Source organism: Astyanax mexicanus, chromosome 13 (assembly GCF_023375975.1).
Source record: "Astyanax mexicanus isolate ESR-SI-001 chromosome 13, AstMex3_surface, whole genome shotgun sequence".
In the NCBI taxonomy this organism is placed as follows: Eukaryota; Metazoa; Chordata; class Actinopteri; order Characiformes; family Acestrorhamphidae; genus Astyanax; species Astyanax mexicanus.
The window spans coordinates 21,628,725-21,649,929 of record NC_064420.1 but is presented as its reverse complement, the minus strand read 5'-3'; the positions used below and the strand labels follow the sequence as shown (position 1 = coordinate 21,649,929).

General features: G+C 36.6%; 1 protein-coding gene across 1 annotated transcript in view; it reads left to right on the top strand.

The window, feature by feature from the left end:
• The window catches only part of LOC103043656 (NACHT, LRR and PYD domains-containing protein 3), a 31,112-nt gene that overhangs the window by 7,438 nt on the left and 2,469 nt on the right, over nucleotides 1-21,205 (top strand). Inside the window, exons 5-16 of the mRNA XM_049462789.1 lie at nucleotides 910-936; nucleotides 3,396-3,509; nucleotides 4,140-4,256; nucleotides 8,928-9,032; nucleotides 9,793-9,909; nucleotides 10,658-10,706; nucleotides 11,375-11,579; nucleotides 14,026-15,790; nucleotides 17,949-18,122; nucleotides 18,221-18,391; nucleotides 19,056-19,229; nucleotides 20,061-20,237. Of these exons, the coding sequence (XP_049318746.1) occupies nucleotides 910-936; nucleotides 3,396-3,509; nucleotides 4,140-4,256; nucleotides 8,928-9,032; nucleotides 9,793-9,909; nucleotides 10,658-10,706; nucleotides 11,375-11,579; nucleotides 14,026-15,790; nucleotides 17,949-18,122; nucleotides 18,221-18,391; nucleotides 19,056-19,229; nucleotides 20,061-20,237 (3,195 nt within the window). The remainder of the gene's footprint in view (nucleotides 1-909; nucleotides 937-3,395; nucleotides 3,510-4,139; nucleotides 4,257-8,927; nucleotides 9,033-9,792; nucleotides 9,910-10,657; nucleotides 10,707-11,374; nucleotides 11,580-14,025; nucleotides 15,791-17,948; nucleotides 18,123-18,220; nucleotides 18,392-19,055; nucleotides 19,230-20,060; nucleotides 20,238-21,205) is intronic.

The following is a 21,205-nucleotide window of genomic DNA, read 5'->3' as shown; positions in this document are numbered from 1 at the left end:
GAACTAATACAAATTCAACTACAGATGAATAAATAAAAAACTAAACACATAAAAGAGTAAAATATAAATAAGCAATACCTAAAAACAATACAAGAAAAGAACGGAACTAAAAAGAAATGTGAAAAAAAGCTAAAACAAACCAACATTTAAAAGCTAAAAAGTTAACTAAAATAAATAAATAAATAAATAAACTAAAAAACCTAAAACATACCAAAGATAAAATAAATAAATAAAGTGAGCTAAAACAATGGCAAGCTGTCTGAACAAATCATACCTTAAATTAAATTATTAATTTTTAATGAACTATTGTTCCACATAATAATTTGGTCCTTTCAGGCAGTATTTGTTCAGACCAGCCCATAAAACAAGTGGCATAGGTTTCTATGATCCATTTTTTTCTTTATTATTAAAAAGTTATGGTAATATATGTGACTATAAACTGTAATTTTATAGTTTTACAGTTCATTATTATTTTTTAACTTGCCATTGCTATGCTTTAACTGCTATTTACATGTTTTTTTACATTTAAGCAGATTTAATGATAAAAGTACTTACACCACATGCTTTCGCAGGTTTGATGTGGGAGTTTTTAAAGCTGACAGCTCTGTCCGGCAGGGCACATTTTGTATTGCATGAGGACGTTATTGCCTCGTTATTCCACGTGTGAGCATCCGTGCCAATTTTTTTAATTCAGACAAATGTTTTTTTCCCCCCAGCATTTTTTTTTACTCAGTAATTGGGAGTTTTCCAATGTAGCAAGTAAAGTAAATTACTTGTGTCAAAATGTACTTGAGTAAAAGTAAAATTACCTATTTTAAAAACTACTTTAAAATGACAAATTACTTATAAAATCTACTCAATTAAAGTAACTTGTAAATGTAATTCATTACATTTCCACCTCTGCTGAAGGGTGATCCAGTCACTGGAGCGAGTCTGGTAGGTTGTGTTATTTTATTAAGTTTTTTTTGTGATGTACGGTGGCATATGGTGAGAAAGTGCTTTAAAAAACGAAAATAGACCAATGTGTTTCCTAACACACAGCAAGAGAAGACCATTTTTCATAGAGTGAACAGTGATGTGTACTATATGTGTCTCCAGTAATTAATCTTAGCACCGCATGATATACAGAATCTAGAAGTTTAAGCTCTCTACCCTTCCTTTATAATTGTTTTAAAAAAATTAAATAATTGTACAAAATCATAATTGATCTTTGAAATAGAACTTTTTAAATTTGTTAACTGTACAAATTTAAAATGTTTGTAAATCTAGGTCAACCACTTATCATCAAATGCCAATTTACGCTAAATTGTCCACCCTGTCATGGCAAGAGTAGACTTATGCATGACAGGAAAAAAAGGGAGAAAAAAATTAAGGGGATAAGCTGGTGAAATATGATTTATGTGTAGTCTGAATTCTTATACATATGGCAAATAGTCAAAAGAAAAAAAGAAGAATTAAATAGAAATGTAATAATTTTCTGTAAGTGAATTCTACTGTCTTCTTTAGTGATTGAAGCTAGGAAGGATTTTTTTAGTTTTTTTTACTGATCATATGCTGATTATACTGTAATAAAAATACTGTTTTAGGCACCAAAGCAAATTACACTGATTCATTTATCTCAGCAATATGAGTGTTTTTATCTGAAAAAAGCACCACATACGGTTTAAACAGATGCAAATAAACCTACATACAGTAAAATGTAACAAACGTCATTTTTAACTAAGTATGTTATATCTTGTGAGCCAAACTGAAGAACAAAGTGCAGACAAACCAAGTCTCCCTGAAGCTGTGGGAGTCTCCCGCATTTCGGTAGTGGCTCCCTGATGCCCGCGAGTCACATATAATCTCCCGGAATTCAGAACGGGGTGTTACCCTCCCTGAAATCAACTTTTGCAACTTGGGATGTCTGAAAGTGTAGTTCCAGATTTCTCCTGGATGCTTCTCAGCCAACTTACCAATATTTAACAAACCAGGTGTTGATTAATATGATGAGAACTAGAAATAACTCTATTAAACTCAGATGTTTTAAAGAAAACAGGGCTGTAAAAGCTGCACTGCTTTTTGTAAAATTGTTGCTTGTATTTATTGAAAGGCTATATAAAGTGTTTTACACAGCTTCACAGATAAAAAGAATTTCCACAGGTGCCTAAAACTTTTGCACAGTACTGTATATAAAACAGTTTAAATGTAATTCACTGGGCCAAGTCAATACCTCAGTTAGGATTCAGCCTCATTAGCCAGGTGATAAAAGTTTTATATGATGTTCATTGCTATCATGCGTACCCTGTTAACATGTTCACACCTTGCACCTGCATAGTTTTAATAACAAAGACCCTTATAAATATGTGTTCGGGTACAAATTCTGGCGTATTGCTGTGTTGGCAACTAAAACACAAAACACAACAAATCAGTCAGACGTTCATTGCCATCTTGGCAATGCAGGTGCACCGTGCACACTCAACGCGTGTATACCGCCGCTCATTACACATAAAAGGATGTGCTGCAGAGCTCAAAATCAACTTTTACACCAACAGTAAACAGAATACTAAATAAAACAACATTGCTGTTCCCGTAAATGACCTTGCATACTCAACACATTCATTTCTGAGGAAGCACACAACCAACACAACAAACAGTGTACACTCTAAAAAACAGAGGTACGAAACGTACTCAAAGGTACACTCTTCATTATTGTACCCTCAAAGGTACAATATTGGTCTTTACAGGGTCAGATTAGAATTACAAAGTCATTTCTAACAGCAATTAGTACAAAATTTTACCATTTAACCAGCCAAAGGGTACATTCAGTATTCTGTATCACTGTACTAATAAACAATATATATTTTAATTGAACATTAATATTTTGGATCATCAAGTTTTTGAGCCATATTCAGTTGATGATAATGTTTATAATCTTTATAATTTTTATTGGCACAAAAACCATGGGTACAAAAAAGAACTTTCACTGAAAGGTACTTTTGTGTACTTCAATATAAGGTACAGCCCCAGCGACAAGCTTTGTACAAATCTGTACTTATATTTCTTGGAGTGTATAGAAGACAGCTGTTAGGCATTTGGGAAAGCATAGTTAACAGAAATAATATCTCTAGCCTAAAGACTTGTACACTGTGTGGCACATCCTGTGTATAATAGTGTTTTAAATTGCTTTAACTAGTGATTAAATGCATTACATTTCAGAGCAGGTTAACAGATCAGATCCCCCTGATCCCCACTGTGTGTCAATTGAGAATGATCAGTTACAGCAGGAAGTCATGAACTTAAACATGACTTGTTTGTCTTCTGAAATTAAGTAAGGGTAGTATCATGGCAATAAGAGAACTATTGAGTGAAGGTGGATGTTACCAAATTTTGTTTATTGTTTTATTATGATTCAGTATGATTGAGAATAAGAGAGCAGACTCTCCTGAACCCAGCTGTGTGTCCATGAAGGGTGAAAACTCAGTGGAGAGAGGCCTAAGCTTCAGTGAGACAATCTGTCCTGAGCAGAGGTAAGGATAGACCACATAGTTCATCCTGATAAAATAAGCTTTCTGTAATTTTGTTTTCATGTAAAATATTTATTTGTTGATTAGTTGTTTTGTAAGAAATTTCTATATACAGTACAGGCCAAAAGTTTTCCAATGCATTTTCTTTATTTTCATGACTATTTACATTGTAGATTCTCACTGAAGGCATCAAAACTATGAATGAACACGTGGATTTATGTACTTAACAAAAAAAGGTGTAATAACTTTAAAAAAAACTCTTGGCATCATTCTCTCATTGAGCTTCAAGAGGTGGTCACCTGAAATGGTTTTACAACAGTCTTGAAGGAGTTCCCAGAGGTGTTTAGCACTTGTTGCCCCCTTTGCCTTCACTCTGTGGTCCAGCTCACCCCAAACCATCTGGATTGGGTTCAGGTCCGGTGACTGTGGAGGGCAGGTCATTTCTTTGTTAAGTACATAAAATTCCACATGTGTTCATTCATAGTTTTGATGCCTTCAGTGAGAATCTACAATGTAAATAATCATGAAAATAAAGAAAACGCATTGAATGAGAAGGTGTGTCAAAACTTTTGGCCTGTACTGTACATATTCTCAATTTATTAGAAAGACAATGTATACAAAAATGTATTTCAGCTCGGTGCCTGGTAAAAGAGCAGATCCTCCTGAACCCAGCTGTGTGTCCATGAAGAGTGAAAACTCAGCGTACAGAGGACTAAGCTTCAGTGAGACTGTCTGCAACACTGAGCTGAGGTAAGGATAGTTTCATGGAAATAAGAGAACGATTGAGGAGAAGTCCAGTGTGAAAAGAACTTAAGGTGTAGTGAAACATTATATTGAGTACGCACTTTTGTGAACTCACCGCCATTCGCCCCTAGAATTCAGAAATACAGTGCTTTTAGCCGATGCTCCCAACAGGCTTACAGTGTCAGCAATAGGGCCAAAGCATTGCCAATGCAAAGAAATCACTATTTTACACCATTAACAAGCTCAAAGTAGCTCCACACTTCATTGTTAGAATTCTGAGGTGTCTCACAATTAAAATGAGGCACTGAGAACTTTAAAAAAAAAAAAAACATAGATTGTCTATTATAAAACACTGTTTATCAGTGTTGGGCACGTTCATTTGAAAAAGTAATTAGTTATAGTTACTAGTTACTTCTCCAAAAAAGTAACCGAGTTACTAACAGAGTTACTCCACGATAAAAGTAACTCGTTACCAGTAAAAGTAACTATTGCATTACTATATACAACTCGACAGAACACCTGATGACTCGGCTTGCTGTGTGAGCGTATCCGTGACGTTTTTATTTATTCAAATCAAGCAACAGTGTAGTCAATCGTAAGTTTAAGATTTTTAATCAACCTCACTGTGATCTATAGTTCTATAAATCTGTTTTCAGCTTCTTCTCCGTGGTTGAAAGGCAGCTGTTCTGTGTGAGTGAGGCTCGTATCACACACAGCTGAACCTTTTGTCGGAGGGCGGGGCTGCGCTCATGCAGCAGCTCTCTCTATGTAAATGAATAGGATGCGCTGTGCTGGTGGACGGGGAGAGGATGCGTGTTTCTTGCGGATGCGCTGCACTAACACTAAAATTAGATTTCAAGTCGGGAGTCACAAAATATCATTCTGCGGGCCACGAGTTTGAGATCCCTGATTTAAAGTGCTCACTACAGAATACTGCCTCCCTCTGAGGATGAGCCTGCGGACCCCTAGAGAAACCATGGTCTCGTCCTCCCCTCCCTTGTGACTCCAGACAAACCAAGTCTCCCTGAAGCTGCGGGAGTCTCCCGCATTTCGGTGGCTCCCTGATGTCACATATAATCTCCCGGAATTCAGAACGAGCGCCCCAAACACGCACACAGGCGACAGACTTTTTTTCTCTAATCGTGTGTGGGAAGGAGAGAGAGAAAACAAAAAGGGTTCTGATTGGCCTGTTTTCTGTCTGTGAGTCTGTCAGTTTTTAGTGTGGGCGGGCAGTGTTTTCCCCCCCTCCCGGACGGGATTTGTCAGTGAGTGAGAGAAAGCAGATTATGGCGGAGGCAATATTAATAATTGTTGTAATATGATATGAAATGTGTTTTTATTGTAACTGTCAATTTTTGTCAAATAAGGGTAACCTCCCTGAAATCAACTTTTGCAACTTGGGATGTCTGTGACTCACACACACACTTGCGTCTTTGTCTGTATGAGCGAAGTTAAAAAAAAAAGTTCATTGAGCAGCTAAAGTAACGTGCATTAACAGGGTGTTGGGAATGGTAACTACGTTATAGTTACAGTCAGAGTAATTAGTTAGATTACTCGTTACTAAAAAAAGTAACTGCGTTAGTAATGCCGTTTATACACACAATATCCTGAAATTGAGTCACACCAAGTTGACTGACGAACACAAATGAATAGGTGATTAAGGTAAATAACCCTCATATTCTGTCATCCTTGCAATATTTGCCAACTCCTTTTGTACCAACTTCAGTCCAAAACTAATGCAAGCATTCACATGACTAATCAGCAGTAGTTTAATTCGTGCTGTGTGTATAAACAGCCATTTTTAATTAACTATCTATGTACTGTGTAAATGGGTTAAAATGGGCTCTCAGAATTCTACCAATGAAGTGTGGAGCTACTCTGAGCTTGTTAATGGTGTAAAAATTGTGATTGATTTGCATTGGCAACTCTATGCCCCTATCACTAGTATTATAAGCCTGTTGGCAGCATTGGTTAAAAGCTATGCATTTCAGAATGCTGGGGGTGAACAGAGGTGGGCTATCTGACAAAACTTTGTACTTGTTATTATCTTTCACTACTGCACCCCAAGTCCATTTCACACAGGAGTTCTTATTTAAGTGAAGGTGGATGTTTACAATTTTGTTTATTGTTTTATTATAATTCAGTTTAATTCAGAATAATAGACCAGACTCTTCTGAACCTACTTATGAGTCTATCAGAAGCTGCTGGTCTGCACTTTAGGCATATTATTGGCCATAACAAATATGTAAAAGTAAAGTACAAAAGGACTTCATCAACTATAAACAGAATGCAAAATAAAATAACATTGTTGTTCCCATAAATTACCTGTTGCACACCTTCACAGTATGAATGAGCAGGTCAGTCTCCTCTGCTGAGACTGCACTTGGTAATTGCGCTTTGTGCAGCTGGATTTAGGAGCGTGTCCTCTGTCTTTGGTATCTTGGGGGCGCGAAAAATACGCCTTGCGCTGCTCCAACGGCGCAAAAGGCGTGTTTTAATTCCCTTAATTATTCATGGGTGTGTTTTGGGCGTAACGTGAAATAAACCAATCAGTGTGTCTGTATCCATCCCCTTTAAGACACAGCTGCGCTCTGAATTCAGTTCATTCCTATTTTAGGAGCGCATAGGAAACGGATTGTCAGGCTGTGAAGATAAAACAGCAGCTCATATAAGGGAAGAGCAAAGTTATTTTATTCTTTATCCTGTTTATTGTTTATTTAAAAACTGGGTTTGCAACACTGGCAAGCAATCCATTATTTACACTCGAGGGGGACCCTCATTTAAAATGTCGCTGAGCATTTACAGTTTAAAAGGGATTAAAAACATTAAATGACAAAAAGACATTTACTATAGACAAATAAAATATATACGTAAAAAAGGAAAAATAGGACATTTTAAAAAGATCATGAAAATTGACATAAAAAGTAAAGAATTTATATCTTATGAAGAAAATAATAATAGCAGTGAAAGTAAAGTTAAATGATAAGAATGATAAAAGATTAACAAATATATATCAATAAACTAAGAACATGGGAATCATGGGGAATATATATATATAATTTGATTAATAAAATAATTAAAATAATTAAAATTAATAAAAAAAAAATATATATAAAATATAAACTCAGTTTCAGTTAGTTTCAGTTTCAAATCATGAAAACAGCTCACCACAACCTCAACCTCTCCTTTATATTTGACAATATTTGATGAACTTACAGGTCCTTACTTATTTTTATTTAACTGAACTGAGTTTTATATTATTTCTAGCCTCGCGCTGAATTCAGCTCCGCGCTGCGAGAGAGAGAGAGAGAGCGCAGCGCATTTTGTCTGATTTCTCTTGATTAATTATTAATTATTAAGTACATTTGTTGGCTTTAGTGAGTTTATTAACATGAATTTTACTATACCTGTCCGACCTTATTTACTAAAACATTTTTTTTAGAATGAACAGGTTATTCTGTGCGCAATGCCGTGCACGCTGCCCCAAGTTCCACTTTGCCTGCCTGCGACATTTTAGAGCGTTGGACAAGATTTTAATTAATAAAATGCCCTGGTTATAAGAAACGAATGCTAACATATAGCTTTATATTTCTGTGTATTTCAAATGTTTTAAGTTTTATATAATTGACGGGCAGAACCAGATGCCAGGGTGACAACATGCTTCATTTTTCGGATATAAAAGTGAATTTCAGTTAAATATTAGCAAAGTGAAATATAATACATTTATGTCAAAGTTCTTTTCTCTGTTAATTTTCCATTTCAAAAACTCCAGCATTTGAGTGAGAATAAGCAGAATGCCTGTGTCTGCAATATTTTAAGTTACAGTTATAAGTCTGTATACTAAACATAAATATAAATCCTTATCAGAAATTTAAATCCTGTCAGAAATAAATATAAGTAATAATAATTTATAGTTACTGTGCAGATTTTAAAGTATATTTTATTTTTATAGTTGATTGCTGAAGGCTGTGCGTGAGGTGTATTTTTCTGTGGTAAGGAAGTGATGGTATGGGGTATTTTGGAGCGCAGGGTGAACTCTGGGTGCGCGCCAGTGACAGGTGAATTTCGACGTCCTTTCGGGGGATCAATCGCGCAGTCCGTTTTTCTGCTGCCAAGAAACATGCCACGCCCATCGGCGTTAATATATTCCAAAAGTCCAAAGCTATTTTAAGGATGCATGCGCAAGGCGTAAAAATAGACTATTGACCGGGTGTACGATGGCAACGCGCCACGCCACACGCCTTGCGCGGGGTGTATGGTAGGGCCCTTAGTTTGCAATTGGTTGCATTGTAAACGTACTGTTCACAAACTCGCCCGTGTGCTATGTATGTTACTAAAGGCTTGCACTGGAGTCTCCTTCTTGCCACAGCGCCAAAAACATAATCACATAAATGCAGGTAGCTTATCTTTAAAACTTTCCACCATTTGTATCTTGCTGAGTGCTGCACTGCCCCTACTGTATTGTAAGTAACTGCACCTTGCATATCTATCACATTCATTTCTGAGGAAGCTCACAACCAACACACCAAACAGCATTTACAAGACAGCTATTAGTCATTTGGGAAAGCATAGTTAACAGCAGTAATATCTCTAGCCTAAGAACTTTTACACTGTGTGGCACATCCTGTGTGTAATAGTGTTTTAAATTGCTTTAACTAGTGATTAAATGCATTTCAGTTCAGAGCAGGGTAAGAGATCAGATCCCCCTGATCCCCACTGTGTGTCAATGGAGAATGATCTGTCACGGCAAAAAGGCTTGGCTTGCTGGTCTAATGATTCAAGGTAAGAGTAGAATCATGGCAATAAGAGAACAATTGAAGGACAACTCCGGTGTGAAATGGACTTGGCGTGTAGTGCCCTCTAGCATTCAGAAATACAACTCTTTTAGCCGATGCTGCCAAAAGGCTTACATGCTAATCTTACACCATTAACAAGCTCAAAGTACCGGTAGCTCCATACTTCTTTGGTAAAATTCTGAGGGGCCTGACATTTAAAATGAGAGACTGAGAACTTTGAAAGTGCACAGATAGTTTATCATAAAACAATTTTAAGCACACAGCGGTTTTGATCTGTGTGTTTTTAATCGGAGACATGTCTTTTTAATCAGCTATCAGACAGCGCCAGAAACAATATCACAGTTTATATGGTAAGCTACAGTTATTGTCATATATCCATATTTGATTTAACATCAGCTAGCTGCAACCTGCTGCCAAAACTTTTTAAAAAAGCATGCGTAGATCTTCCCCTTCCCCTTTTATTGAAAGGTGGAACTTTATCCTTAAACCGGCACCATGATGGGTATTAAGAGATTTCCCATTCACACAGCAGACAGTGGTCTGTCTTCTCATTAATAATACAGCTGAGCTATAAAGCGAAACGATCGGGGCTACTGGATAATCATTCGGGGCTGTAGCCCCGGCAGCCCAGGCCAGGCGAAGCCCTGGTACTCGTTATCATTTTTCTTTCCTACACCCCAAGTCCAGTTCTTAGTTAAGTGAAGGTGGATGTTTACGATTTGACATATTGTTATATTATGATTCAGTTTGATTCAGAATAAGAGAGCAGATCCTCCTGAACCCACTTACGTGTCCATAAGTGGTGAACACTCTGTATACAGAAGCGTAAGCTTTACCGAGGCAGACTTTACCACTGAGCAAAGGTAAGAAAATAATTTGCATGTTTGTCACTCTTAAATGTTTAAGATCAACAAACAAATTTAAAATACAGAAAACACAAGGAAAAAAAATTACCCCAAGAGAGCAGCGACGACTCATCCAAGAGGTCACAAAAAAACCCACAACAACATCCAAAGAACTGCAGGATTTAACTTGCCTCAGTTAAGGTCAGTGTTAATGGCTCCACCATAAGAAAGAGACTGGGCAAAAATTATATGCATGGCAGAGTGCCAAGACAAAAAAAAACACTGTTAAGCAAAAAGAACATTAACACTCATTTCAGTTTTGCCAGAAAACATTTTAATGATCCCCAAGACTTTTGGGAAAAACTCTGCGGACTGACAAAACAAAAGTTGAACTCTTTGGAAGGTGTGTGTACCGTTACATCAGGCGTAAAAGTAACACATTTCAGAAAAAGAACACCATACCTACTGTAAAACACGGTGTTGGTAGTGTGATCATCTGTGGCTGATTTGCTGCTTCAGGACCTGGAAGACTTGTTGTGATAATTTACACCATGAATTCGGTTGTCTACCAAATGATCCTGAAGGAGAATGTCTAGCCATCTGTTTATTTAAAAACTACATTTTGTGTTTACTTGTGTGATCTTTGTCTAATATTTAAACTTGTTTGATGATCTAAACCATTTAAGAGTGGCAAATTTCATGAAGAAGGCAATTACTTTTTATGCACCACTACCTGTTTTTATAACTGTTTTAATTTTTTCCACAGCGATCAAAAGCAGACATCAAATGAATCACAATTGGAGTGCGTGTTCGAGGTATGTGTTTGTATGTTTATCAATAGACACCCAGCTAACAGAGAAAGTTATAAATATGTTTAACAATGTATTTAAGTGGTTCCAGGAATGTCAGAATTGATTTTAATATACAGCTCTGGAAAAAAATGAGACCACTTAAAAATGATGAGTTTCTTTGATTTTACCAATTTGAAAACCTCTGGAATGTTATTAAGAGGAAGGTGGATGATCAAAAGCCATCAAACCAGGCTGAACTGCTTGAATTTTTGCACCAGGAGTGTAGGCATAAAGTTATCCAAAAGCAGTGTGTAAGACTGGTGGAGGAGAACATGCCAAGATGCATGAAAACTGTGATAAAAAAAACACGGTTATTCCACCAAATATTGATTTTTGAATTCTTAAAACTTTATGAATATGAACTTGTTTCCTTTGCACTATTTAAGGTCTAAAAGCTCTGTATCTTTTCTGTTATTTCAGCCATTTCTTATTTTCTGCAAACAAATGCTCTAAATTGCAGAGACAAATGTTGGCCTTAGTTTATAGAATAAAACAACAATGTTCATTTTACTCAAACAGATATCTATACATAGCAAAATCAGAGAAACCCTTAATTCCCCTTAATTTTTTTTCCAAAGCTGTAGAACCATGCAACATTGACTACTATTTTTTAATATTTATTCCCAATAAAGGAACTAGTAGACAAAAGCATCTCTCTCCTCAAGAATGATCTGATAAGGTTTAAGAAGTTAATGAGTACAGAAAACCAGCTATGCTCTGAGAGAGAACATCCTGAAGATTCACAACAGAATAGTGCCAGGGAGGGAGCACTGAAGATCGCGCTGCATGTTCTAAAGAGCATGAACCAGGAAGACCTTGCTAATGGACTGCAAATCAGTAAGAACATTTTTATAAATTTCTTACTTTAAATTGCCCTGTGTGAATGTATCTGGTGTGAATGTGTGTATGTTCATATATGGATTGATACTCTGTTCTGGGTAAACCCTCGAGTGCTTGATGCAGTCCTGTAGGTGGATGGTCATTTCCACCTGAGAGTGTGCTGTTCTCAGTTAGCTGCTTTGTCTGGCCTATATGTGTTGGTTGAGTGCTGAGTAAAAAGGATTGTTGATAGTGTTGATCGTAAATTATTCTTGGCTTCTAAAAAATGTACTATCTATGTGTAAAAAATTGATTTAATAACACAAGTGATGATTTGACAATGGAACAAATTTATGTAAGAACATATTTATGTAAGAGGACGCCCGTGACATGGTCCTCCAGCCACTAGAGGGAGGCCACACTCAATATAAGTGCATTTATTAGTACTGAGGAAGGTGTTTAATGAAACTATTATAATCAAAACTCTACCAATTTTTACCCGATTTTTTTCAAAAGATGTAGTAATGATTCAGGATTATACACATTAATACACATTAGAAGTACGTGCTTTAATGCTAAAATACTTTATATTATGCTCTTTGACAAAGACAGGCCTATGCAATGGCATATTAATTGTATATAAGTGTAGAAACAAGGTTTATTGTTCATTTGAAAATATTTCATTCTCTCTCTCTCATACACACACATTTATACATATATACATAAATACACACTATTTATGTACAGTTGCAAGAAAAAGTATGTGAACCCTTTGCGATTACTTCGATTTCTGCGTAAATTGGTCATTAAATGTTTTCTGATCTTCATCTAAGTCACAACAATAGACAAACATAGTCTGCCCAAACTAATATCACACAAACAGTATGTATGTTTGCAAGGTTTTATTGAACACAACATGTTAACATTCGCAGTGAGGGGAAAAAAGAATGTGCACCCCTAGGCCAAAGACTTTTCTAAGAGCAAGTTGAAGCCAGGATGTGATGAAATTGGATGTGTTGGTTAAAGCTGCTCTGTCCTATAAAAAAACACACACCAGTTTTAAGTTTGCAGTTCTTAAGAAGCATTGCTTGATGTGAATCATTTCTCGCACAAAAGAGCTCTCAGAAGACCTAAGTTCAAGAATTGTTGAATTGCATGAAGCTGGAAAGGGTTACAAAAATATCTGTAAAAGTCTTGATGTTCATGTGTCCACGGTATGACAGATGGTCTACAAACAGAGAAAGTTCAGCACTGTTGCTACTCTCTCTAGGCATGGTCGTCCTGTAAAGATGACTTCAAGAGCACAATACAGAATGATCAATGAGGCGAGGAAGAATCCTAGAGTGTCAGCTCAAGACTTACAGAAATCTCTGGCACATGCTAACATTTTTGTTGACAAATCTACAATAAGGAAAACATTAAACAAGAATGGAGTTAATGGGAGGACGACACGGATGAAGCCACTGCTGTCCAAAAAAAAACATTGTTGCACGTTTGAAGTTTGCGAAAAAAGAGCACCTGGATGTTCCACAGCACTACTGGCAAAATATACTGTGGACAGATGAAACCAAAACTGAGTTGTTTGGAAGGAACACACAGCGCTATGTGTGGAGAAAAAAGGCACAGCACACCATCATCAAAACCTTATCTCAACTGTGATATATGGTGGAGGAGGCATCATGGTTTGGGGCTGCTTTGCTGCCTCAGAAGAATGAATTCCCAAGTTTAGCTAGACATTTTGCAGGAAAACCTAAGACCATCTGTCTGCCAACTGAAGATCAACAGAGGATGGATGAGGCAACAGGACAGTGACCCAAAACATAGAAGTAAATCAACAACCGAACGGCTTCAACAGAAGAAAATACACCTTCTGGAGAGTCCTGACCTCAACCCAATTGAGATACCGTGGCCTCATGACCTCAAGAGAGCGATTCACACCAGACATACCAAGAATATTGCTGAACTGAAACAGTTTAGTGAAGAGGAATTGTCCAAAATTCTTCCTGACCGTTGTGCAGGTCTGATCTGCAACTACAGGAAATGTCTGTTTAAGGTTATTGCTGCCAAAGGAGGGTCAACCAGTTATTAAATCCAAAGGTTCATAAACTTTTTCTACCCTGCACTGTGAATGATAACATGTTGTGTTCAGGAAAACCATGCAAACATTCAGTATAATTGCTGTATAAGTGCTGCAACCATTTTGTTTCTCCTCTCGTAAACTCCCCACACTGTCGCAAGTACACCATATCCCCGAAAAAAGTAGTTGTTTGAACACAACCCTTTCACATTGTGAATGCCAACTTCGCCCCCCAGTTCCTACACTACTCTCTGCTTCTGTTGTCGAGTTATGTTTCTGTTTCTGTTGTAATTCTGTCTGAACTTGAGTCCAGCCTGGTGGAAGTTACCATCAGTATTGCTGCCCCATTACAATTTACTGTTGTTAATACATGTTTTTCTTTCTCAGGACTGACACCTGCTTGCCAGCAAAGCCTCAAATCTTACCTAAAGGAAAAGTTTCAGAAAATTTATGAAAGGATTTCACATCATACAACCTCTACACTTCTAAACAAAATCTACACCGAGCTCTATGTGACAGAGGATGGCAGTGAAGAGTTCAATAATGAACATGAAGTGAGACAAATAGAGACAGCCTCCAAAAGACCATCACCAGAAACATCCATCAAATGCAGTGACCTCTTTAAAAATGATGTCGTCAGAACTGTGCTGACTAAAGGAGTTGCTGGAATTGGAAAAACAATCTTTGTGCAGAAGTTCATTCTCGATTGGGCTGAGGGAAAATCAAATCAGGGTGTCAACTTCATATTTCCACTTCCTTTTAGGGAGCTGAATTTAATGAGGAATGAATTTCTCAGTCTGGAGAATCTTCTTCATCAATTTTTCCCAGACACAAAACAGCTGAGACCACTTGACTATGTTCACAACAAAGTCCTGTTCATTTTTGATGGTCTAGATGAAAGTCAACTTCCTCTAGATTTCCATAACAATGAGAGAATAACTACTGTAACGCAGGTGGCCTCAGTGGATGCACTGATAACGAACCTCATCAAGGCAAACCTGCTTCGCTCTGCTCTTCTCTGGATAACTTCTCGACCTGCAGCAGCCAGTCAGATTCCTTTTGATTGTATTGACCAGGTAACAGAGGTACAAGGGTTTAATGATCATCAAAAGGAGGAGTACTTCAGGAAGAAAATCATTGACCAAAGCCTGGCCAACAGAATCATCACACACATTAAGTCATCAAGAAGCCTCTACAGCATGTGTCACATTCCAGTCTTCTGTTGGATTGCAGCCACTGTCCTAGAGGAGATGCTGGGTGATGCAGAGATTAAGGAGATCCCCAAAACTCTGACTCAAATGTTTACACGCTTCCTGATTTTTCAAATCAAACTGAGTGGACAGAAGTACCAAGGAAAGACAGAAACTGATCCTGACCAGATTAATGAGGTTGTTTGGAAACTAGGAAAACTGGCTTTCCATAAACTGGAAGAAGGCAATTTGGTCTTCTATGAGGAAGACCTGAAGCAGTGTGGAATTGACAGAGAAATGTCAATCTTCTCTGGTTTGTTCACTCAGATCTTTACCCAAGACTTTGGGTTGCATCTTGGGAAAGTGTTCAGCTTTGTGCACCTGACTGTTCAGGAGTTTCTTGCTGCTTTATATGCATTTTTCTCCTTCATCCTTAACAACAAGAATGTTCTAGAAAAAACAGGATTGCGGCATTGCTTTGGCAAATCTACAGTGTCTGATTTCTTAAAACATGCGGTCAACAAAGCCTTAGAGTCTAAGAATGGACATCTAGACCTTTTCCTTCGCTTTCTTCTCGGCCTCTCAGTGGAGTCAAATCAGACTTTCTTTCGAGGCCGACTTCCACAGTCAGCAAGCAGCTCTGATAGCAAAGAGGCAACGGTAAATTACATCAAGAGGAAGATCAGGGAGAATGCTTCTCCTGAGAAGTCCATCAATCTGTTCCACTGTCTGAATGAACTAAATGATCATTCTCTAGTGCATGAAATCCAAAGATTCCTTAGCACAGGTGGTAGCTATTGTCTTAGGGACAGTAAGCTCTCTCCAGCTCAGTGGTCAGCTCTGGTGTTTGTGTTGCTGAACTCAGAAGAAAAGCTGGATGAAATTGAACTTTGTAAATATGACCCATCAGAGGAATGTCTCCAAAGACTGTTTCCAGTGGTCAAGGCATCCAGAAAAGCTTTGTGAGTATTTGTATTGTACAGTGGCAATGAAAAAGCACTCCTGATAATTTTCAGGATTTTCCTTTATAAATCATTGGTTGTTGGGATCAGCAATTTCAGTTTAATATATCATATATCAGAGGAACACAGTGATGTATGAGAAGTGAAATAAAGTTTATAGGATTCACAAAAATAATGCAATAATTCTTTAAACAAAATTAGGCTGGTGCAAAAATGTATGCACTGCAACAGAAAAATTACATCAATATTTAGCAGATCCACCTTTTGCAGAAATAACAGCCTCTAAACACTTCCTATAGCTTCCAATTAGAGTCTGGCTTCTGCTTAAATGGATTTTGGACCGTTCATCTTTACAAAATATCTCCAGTTAGTTGGTTTTCGAGCATGAAAAGCCCACTTTAAATTAGTCTGGGGACTGAGATGATCATTCCAGAACGTTGTACTTGTTCCTCTGCATGAATGCTTTAGTAGATTTTAAGCAATGTTTTTAGGGTCGTTGTCTTGTTGAAGTATCCAGCCCTGGCACAACTTCAACTTTGTCGATTTTTAAACATTTTTCTCAAGAATCTGCTCATAATGACTGAAATTCATGCAACCCTCAACTTTAACAAGATTTCCAGTCCCTGCACTGAATACAAATTTTACTATGGGTAGCAAATGTTTGTCTTGGAATGCCTGTACCTGTGGTCTTCCATTTTCTCATTATGTTCCTCACAGTGGAAACTAACACCTGGAATCTCTGAGAGAGCTTTTTGTATCCTTCCCCTAAACCAGGGGTCACTAATAGGCGGACCGTGGTCCAGGTCCAGACCCAGACGTTGTCCAATCCGGACCCAAACCGATAAACTACTGAGAAGGATTAAATTCTGACCGTGTTCATTTAAAGCGGTGGAATGTTTATTGTCTTTATGGTTTACGTGCTTTACAGCGCAGTAAGCTTTACAGAGACAAGAGTGCGAAATATTCCACTTTACTGCATCTGATCAGAACTCCTCAGGCAGCCCCCAGAGGACAAAAAGCATTGTCAACTCCCTCCATCAGTTTTCCCCACAACATAATAAAGTCTGATACAGTAATAATATTAAAATAAAACTGCTGTTTTAAAAAAAAGCTGATATTTTGGCCAAGTTCAGCAAACATTTCTCAATATATAGTATATGATTTATCATTTATATAATTATTATTATGACAGGCAGGCCTAAATCTTATATAAATAAAATCAAATAGAATAAATATAGCATTTTAAAACAAAGTTTCCATTTATTTTATGATAGGTTGATAATGTAATTATTGTGACAGGCCAATTTAAAACAATAAATATTGTTGAAATATACTAGTAAGTGTAATTTGTTTTGTCTTTCAGCTGTTGATAAAACACTTACAGAACTACTATAGGCTTCTTCAGTAAACAGAATAAAACACTGAATTATAACACAAGTTAACATTGGCGACGGTCCGGACCTGATAAAATTTTCTCTAACTGGACCAAACTGAATTCTAATTAAATACCCCTGCCCTAAACCATGATGTTGAATAGCTTTTTTTCAGGTCATTTAAGATTTGATTTGAGGCCTTTATGTTGCCACTTTTTTTAGTGAAGATGCAAAGAGGAAAAAAACTTGTCACTGGCCACCTTAACCCTTTCTTATAATTGGATTCACCTGTGTATGTAGGCCAAGGGTCACTGAGCTTAGCAAAGATATTTAAATCAATAAAACGACAAGGGTGTGCACCTTTATGCACCTCCCTAGTTTTGTTTAAACAATTTTTGCAGACTTTCTGTAAATCCTATAAACTAAATTTCACTTCTCAAATATTACTATGTTCATCTGCTATATGATATTTTAAACTAAAATTATCAATCCAAACAACAAATAATTTATAGTGTAAAATCATTAAAATGATCAGGGGTGCCCAAACTTATTCATACTACTGTAAATGCAATTCTACACTGGTATAGACTTTTTATTGACAGTTTACTAAATGTAGATGCATAAAGAAACTTAATTGCATGTTTCCATATTCCACAAAAGCAAATTTTAGTATTATCTTTAAAAAAAGCGGTGCACATACACTGTATGGAGAAAAGTGCTGGGCCACACTTAAACATACATTTTTAAAGTTGCAGTTTTATAATATTATAATATTTCTTTCCAAGGTTGTGGTCATGTAATCTCACCGAGAAAAGCTGTGAAGTTCTGGCCTCAGCTCTGAGCTCAAGCCCTTCCACTCTAAAAGAATTGGACCTCACTAACAATAAACTGCAAGATTCAGGAGCAATATTGCTCTATACTGGACTGAAGAGTTCACATTGTAAACTTGATATATTGAGGTAATATCAATAACATTGTTGAAGTCATAAGTAACAATGCTGATATTTGTTTCTGTGTGGTAGATGTGGTAGTGTAAATATTTTAATTTCTGTTCCAGGCTGTGTATATGCAATCTGACAGAGAGAAGCTGTGCTGATCTGGCTTCAGCTCTAAGCTCAAACTCAAGTCTGAAAGAACTCGACCTGAATAATAATGAACTGCATGATTCAGGTGTGAAGGATCTCTCTGCTGGACTGGCTAATCCACGATGTAAACTGGAGATTCTAAGGTGCACTTTACATTTTTTAGTTTGCTTATATTATGTGAATATAAAAGTAAATGTGAGCATCGTATTTTTCACACTATAAGGTGCACTTAAAATCCTTAAATCTTTCTAAAAATCGTCAGTGCGCCTACAAAATCCAGTGTGCCTTATGTATGAATTCTACCAGTCGTGTTGTAAGCATTATATTTTAGTTCTATACTCTAGCTCTCCAGCACCGAGACTCGAGACTGGAGCAGCACTGCTGAAGTAGCATTAGCATTACCCACTAACCATGCTAAGCAGCTAGTTAGCTCTTTTGCTGTTCAGTGTTGAGTATGTCAGACTGAAGCCTGCTGCTAACTCTGGCTAGCACTGCCGGAGTAGCATTAGCATTACCTGAATTACCACTTTCATCCGTTCAGAGGTGATTTTCTCAGACTGTATCCTTCTAAATTTATATAACATTTTTTTGATTCAACTCATTTTAAATAATTGTCAGCAATACCTTAAATAGAACAGAACTTAAATCTAAACAAAACCAACAAAAAATGGTGCACTAATAGTTTTTAAGTCAATAAGAGATGATTTGTATACAATAACAAACCCCTTAAATACCTCTATAAATTATTTGTTTGTTTGTGCATCCTTAAAATGGCAGAGTTCTGATATTTCAGTATTCTTCTCCCAGGTTATCTTCCTGTAACCTCACAGAGGAAAGCTGTGCAGTTCTGGCCTCATGTCTCAACTCAAACTCTTCATGTTTGAGAGAACTGGACCTGAGTAGTAATAAACTGCTAGATTCAGGCTTGCAGCTGCTCTCCACTGGACTGGAAAATAGGCAGTGTATTCTTGAGAAACTGGGGTGAGGACAATACTAGATGCAGATCACACAAACAAACACACATGCATGTACAATATGATGTACGTGTAACTCATATGTTAATATGTCCAACTGATATACAGGCCATGAAAAAGTATTTGTCCACTTACAGATCACATTACTTGATCACATTTTGCCTCAATCTGAGGAAATTTAAAAACAGATGAGAAAAAGTTATTAACATCTGTCGGTCTGGAAAAAGGATACAAAATAATTTCTAAAGCTTCGGGACTCCAGCAGACCACAGTAAGAGTTATTATTCACAAATGGAGAAAACTTGGAACAGTGGTGTACCCTCCCAAGAGTAATAGGCCTCCTGAGAGTACTGGCCTTACTCTAAAAGGGCATGGGCACTCATCCAGGAGGTCACAAAAGAACCCAGAATAACATCTAAACTGCAGGCAACACCCACCTCAGCTACGGTCAGTGTTCTTAATTTAATAATAAGAAAGAAACCAGGCAAAAATCTTATTTTTTTTCATTTACCATCAAATATCTTGATGATTTTAATGATTACGTGGGTTATCTTTGTCTGATGTGTTACCCTGAAAAAATGTAAGGGTCATAAAAAACTAACAAGAAATCTGTAGGGGGCAAATTATTTTTCACAGCACTGTACCTAATAAGAGTTTTGCAGTTGTAATTGTGTGTTTCTGTGTTTAAGTTTTAGTGTTCTGGTGCTTCATTATTTATGTCCAAGGTTGTGTGAATGCAATCTTACACATGCTCATGTGTATTAATTATAAACATAAGAGGGGGAATGTGTGTGTTGTGTTGTATCTGAGAATTATAAGTTTTTCCCTCCTTCCACAGTCTGTGTAACTGCAGTATCACAGAGGAAGGATGTGATGCTCTGGTTTTAGCACTGAAATCAAACCCCTCATTACCGCTGAGAGATCTCAACCTGAAACACAATCTACCAGGTGATTCCAAACCTAAAGAACTTCTGGCCCTACAGAAGGACCCCCAATATAAACTGGAGACACTACTGTAAGTTATTATCTGTATTTTACTGCACACATTTGTACATACTCAATCACAAAAGATGCTATTATAATGCATGGTTACCAGCATGGGCAATGTAACTGTATAAGTGGATAAGAGTTATTTGTTTTATCAATGTAAACATAACATGTGTGACATATATTCTTATTTAAGTGTGTTCATATGTTAAATCTAATTACTTGTACCAATGTTTGACTCCAAATCCCATATATGCTGTAAAATATCATAACATTTCTTTTAAAATAAATCCATAATATTTAAGTTAAAATACATATTTTAGTTTAGTTTAGTGTCATTCTTTACAACATAATCCCATCTGAGAAATTAGGAATCTACAACAAAAAGTTATGTAAGTTGTTTCTTCTGAAGACCATGAAAGAACCAAAATTAAGTTTCTTCATTAGTTTTTTTTCTGTATATGGGATCTTATTGTAACTATGTCTGAGGAGGTCAATCTCAACACTTATTCCTGTTACCAAAAATAATTCTTGGGAAAATCACTAAAATGTGCTCAGTGTCCTCATGCTATTAGCATAACCACCATTTATCTATTATTCATCTTTTTGCTAATTCTATACTAAAAACTAATTCCTGTTACTTTAATTCCTGTTAATCAAAACATAAAAAGTAACAGTAGTGAGTGGCAGTAAAAGTAAAAAGTATTTTTTTTGTCATAAATATTAATTATTTGAACATGTAGTCAACAGTTTCTTAAAAATAAAGACTTTCTTGAGAGAAAATCAAATGAATTAGTTGACTTGCTTTTAAACATGCTTTTTAAATGTCACATGAGTTTTGTAACCAACTTCAGATTAGAAACCTTGCAATAAAATAAGTAAAGCTGCCTGAGTTTTTCAGTATGTTTTAAATAGTTAAATATATGTGTTATTAGATTCAGAGTTTAAAAAAGATTTTAAAAAGTTTACTTTGAAAGAGTTACAACAAGCAAATGG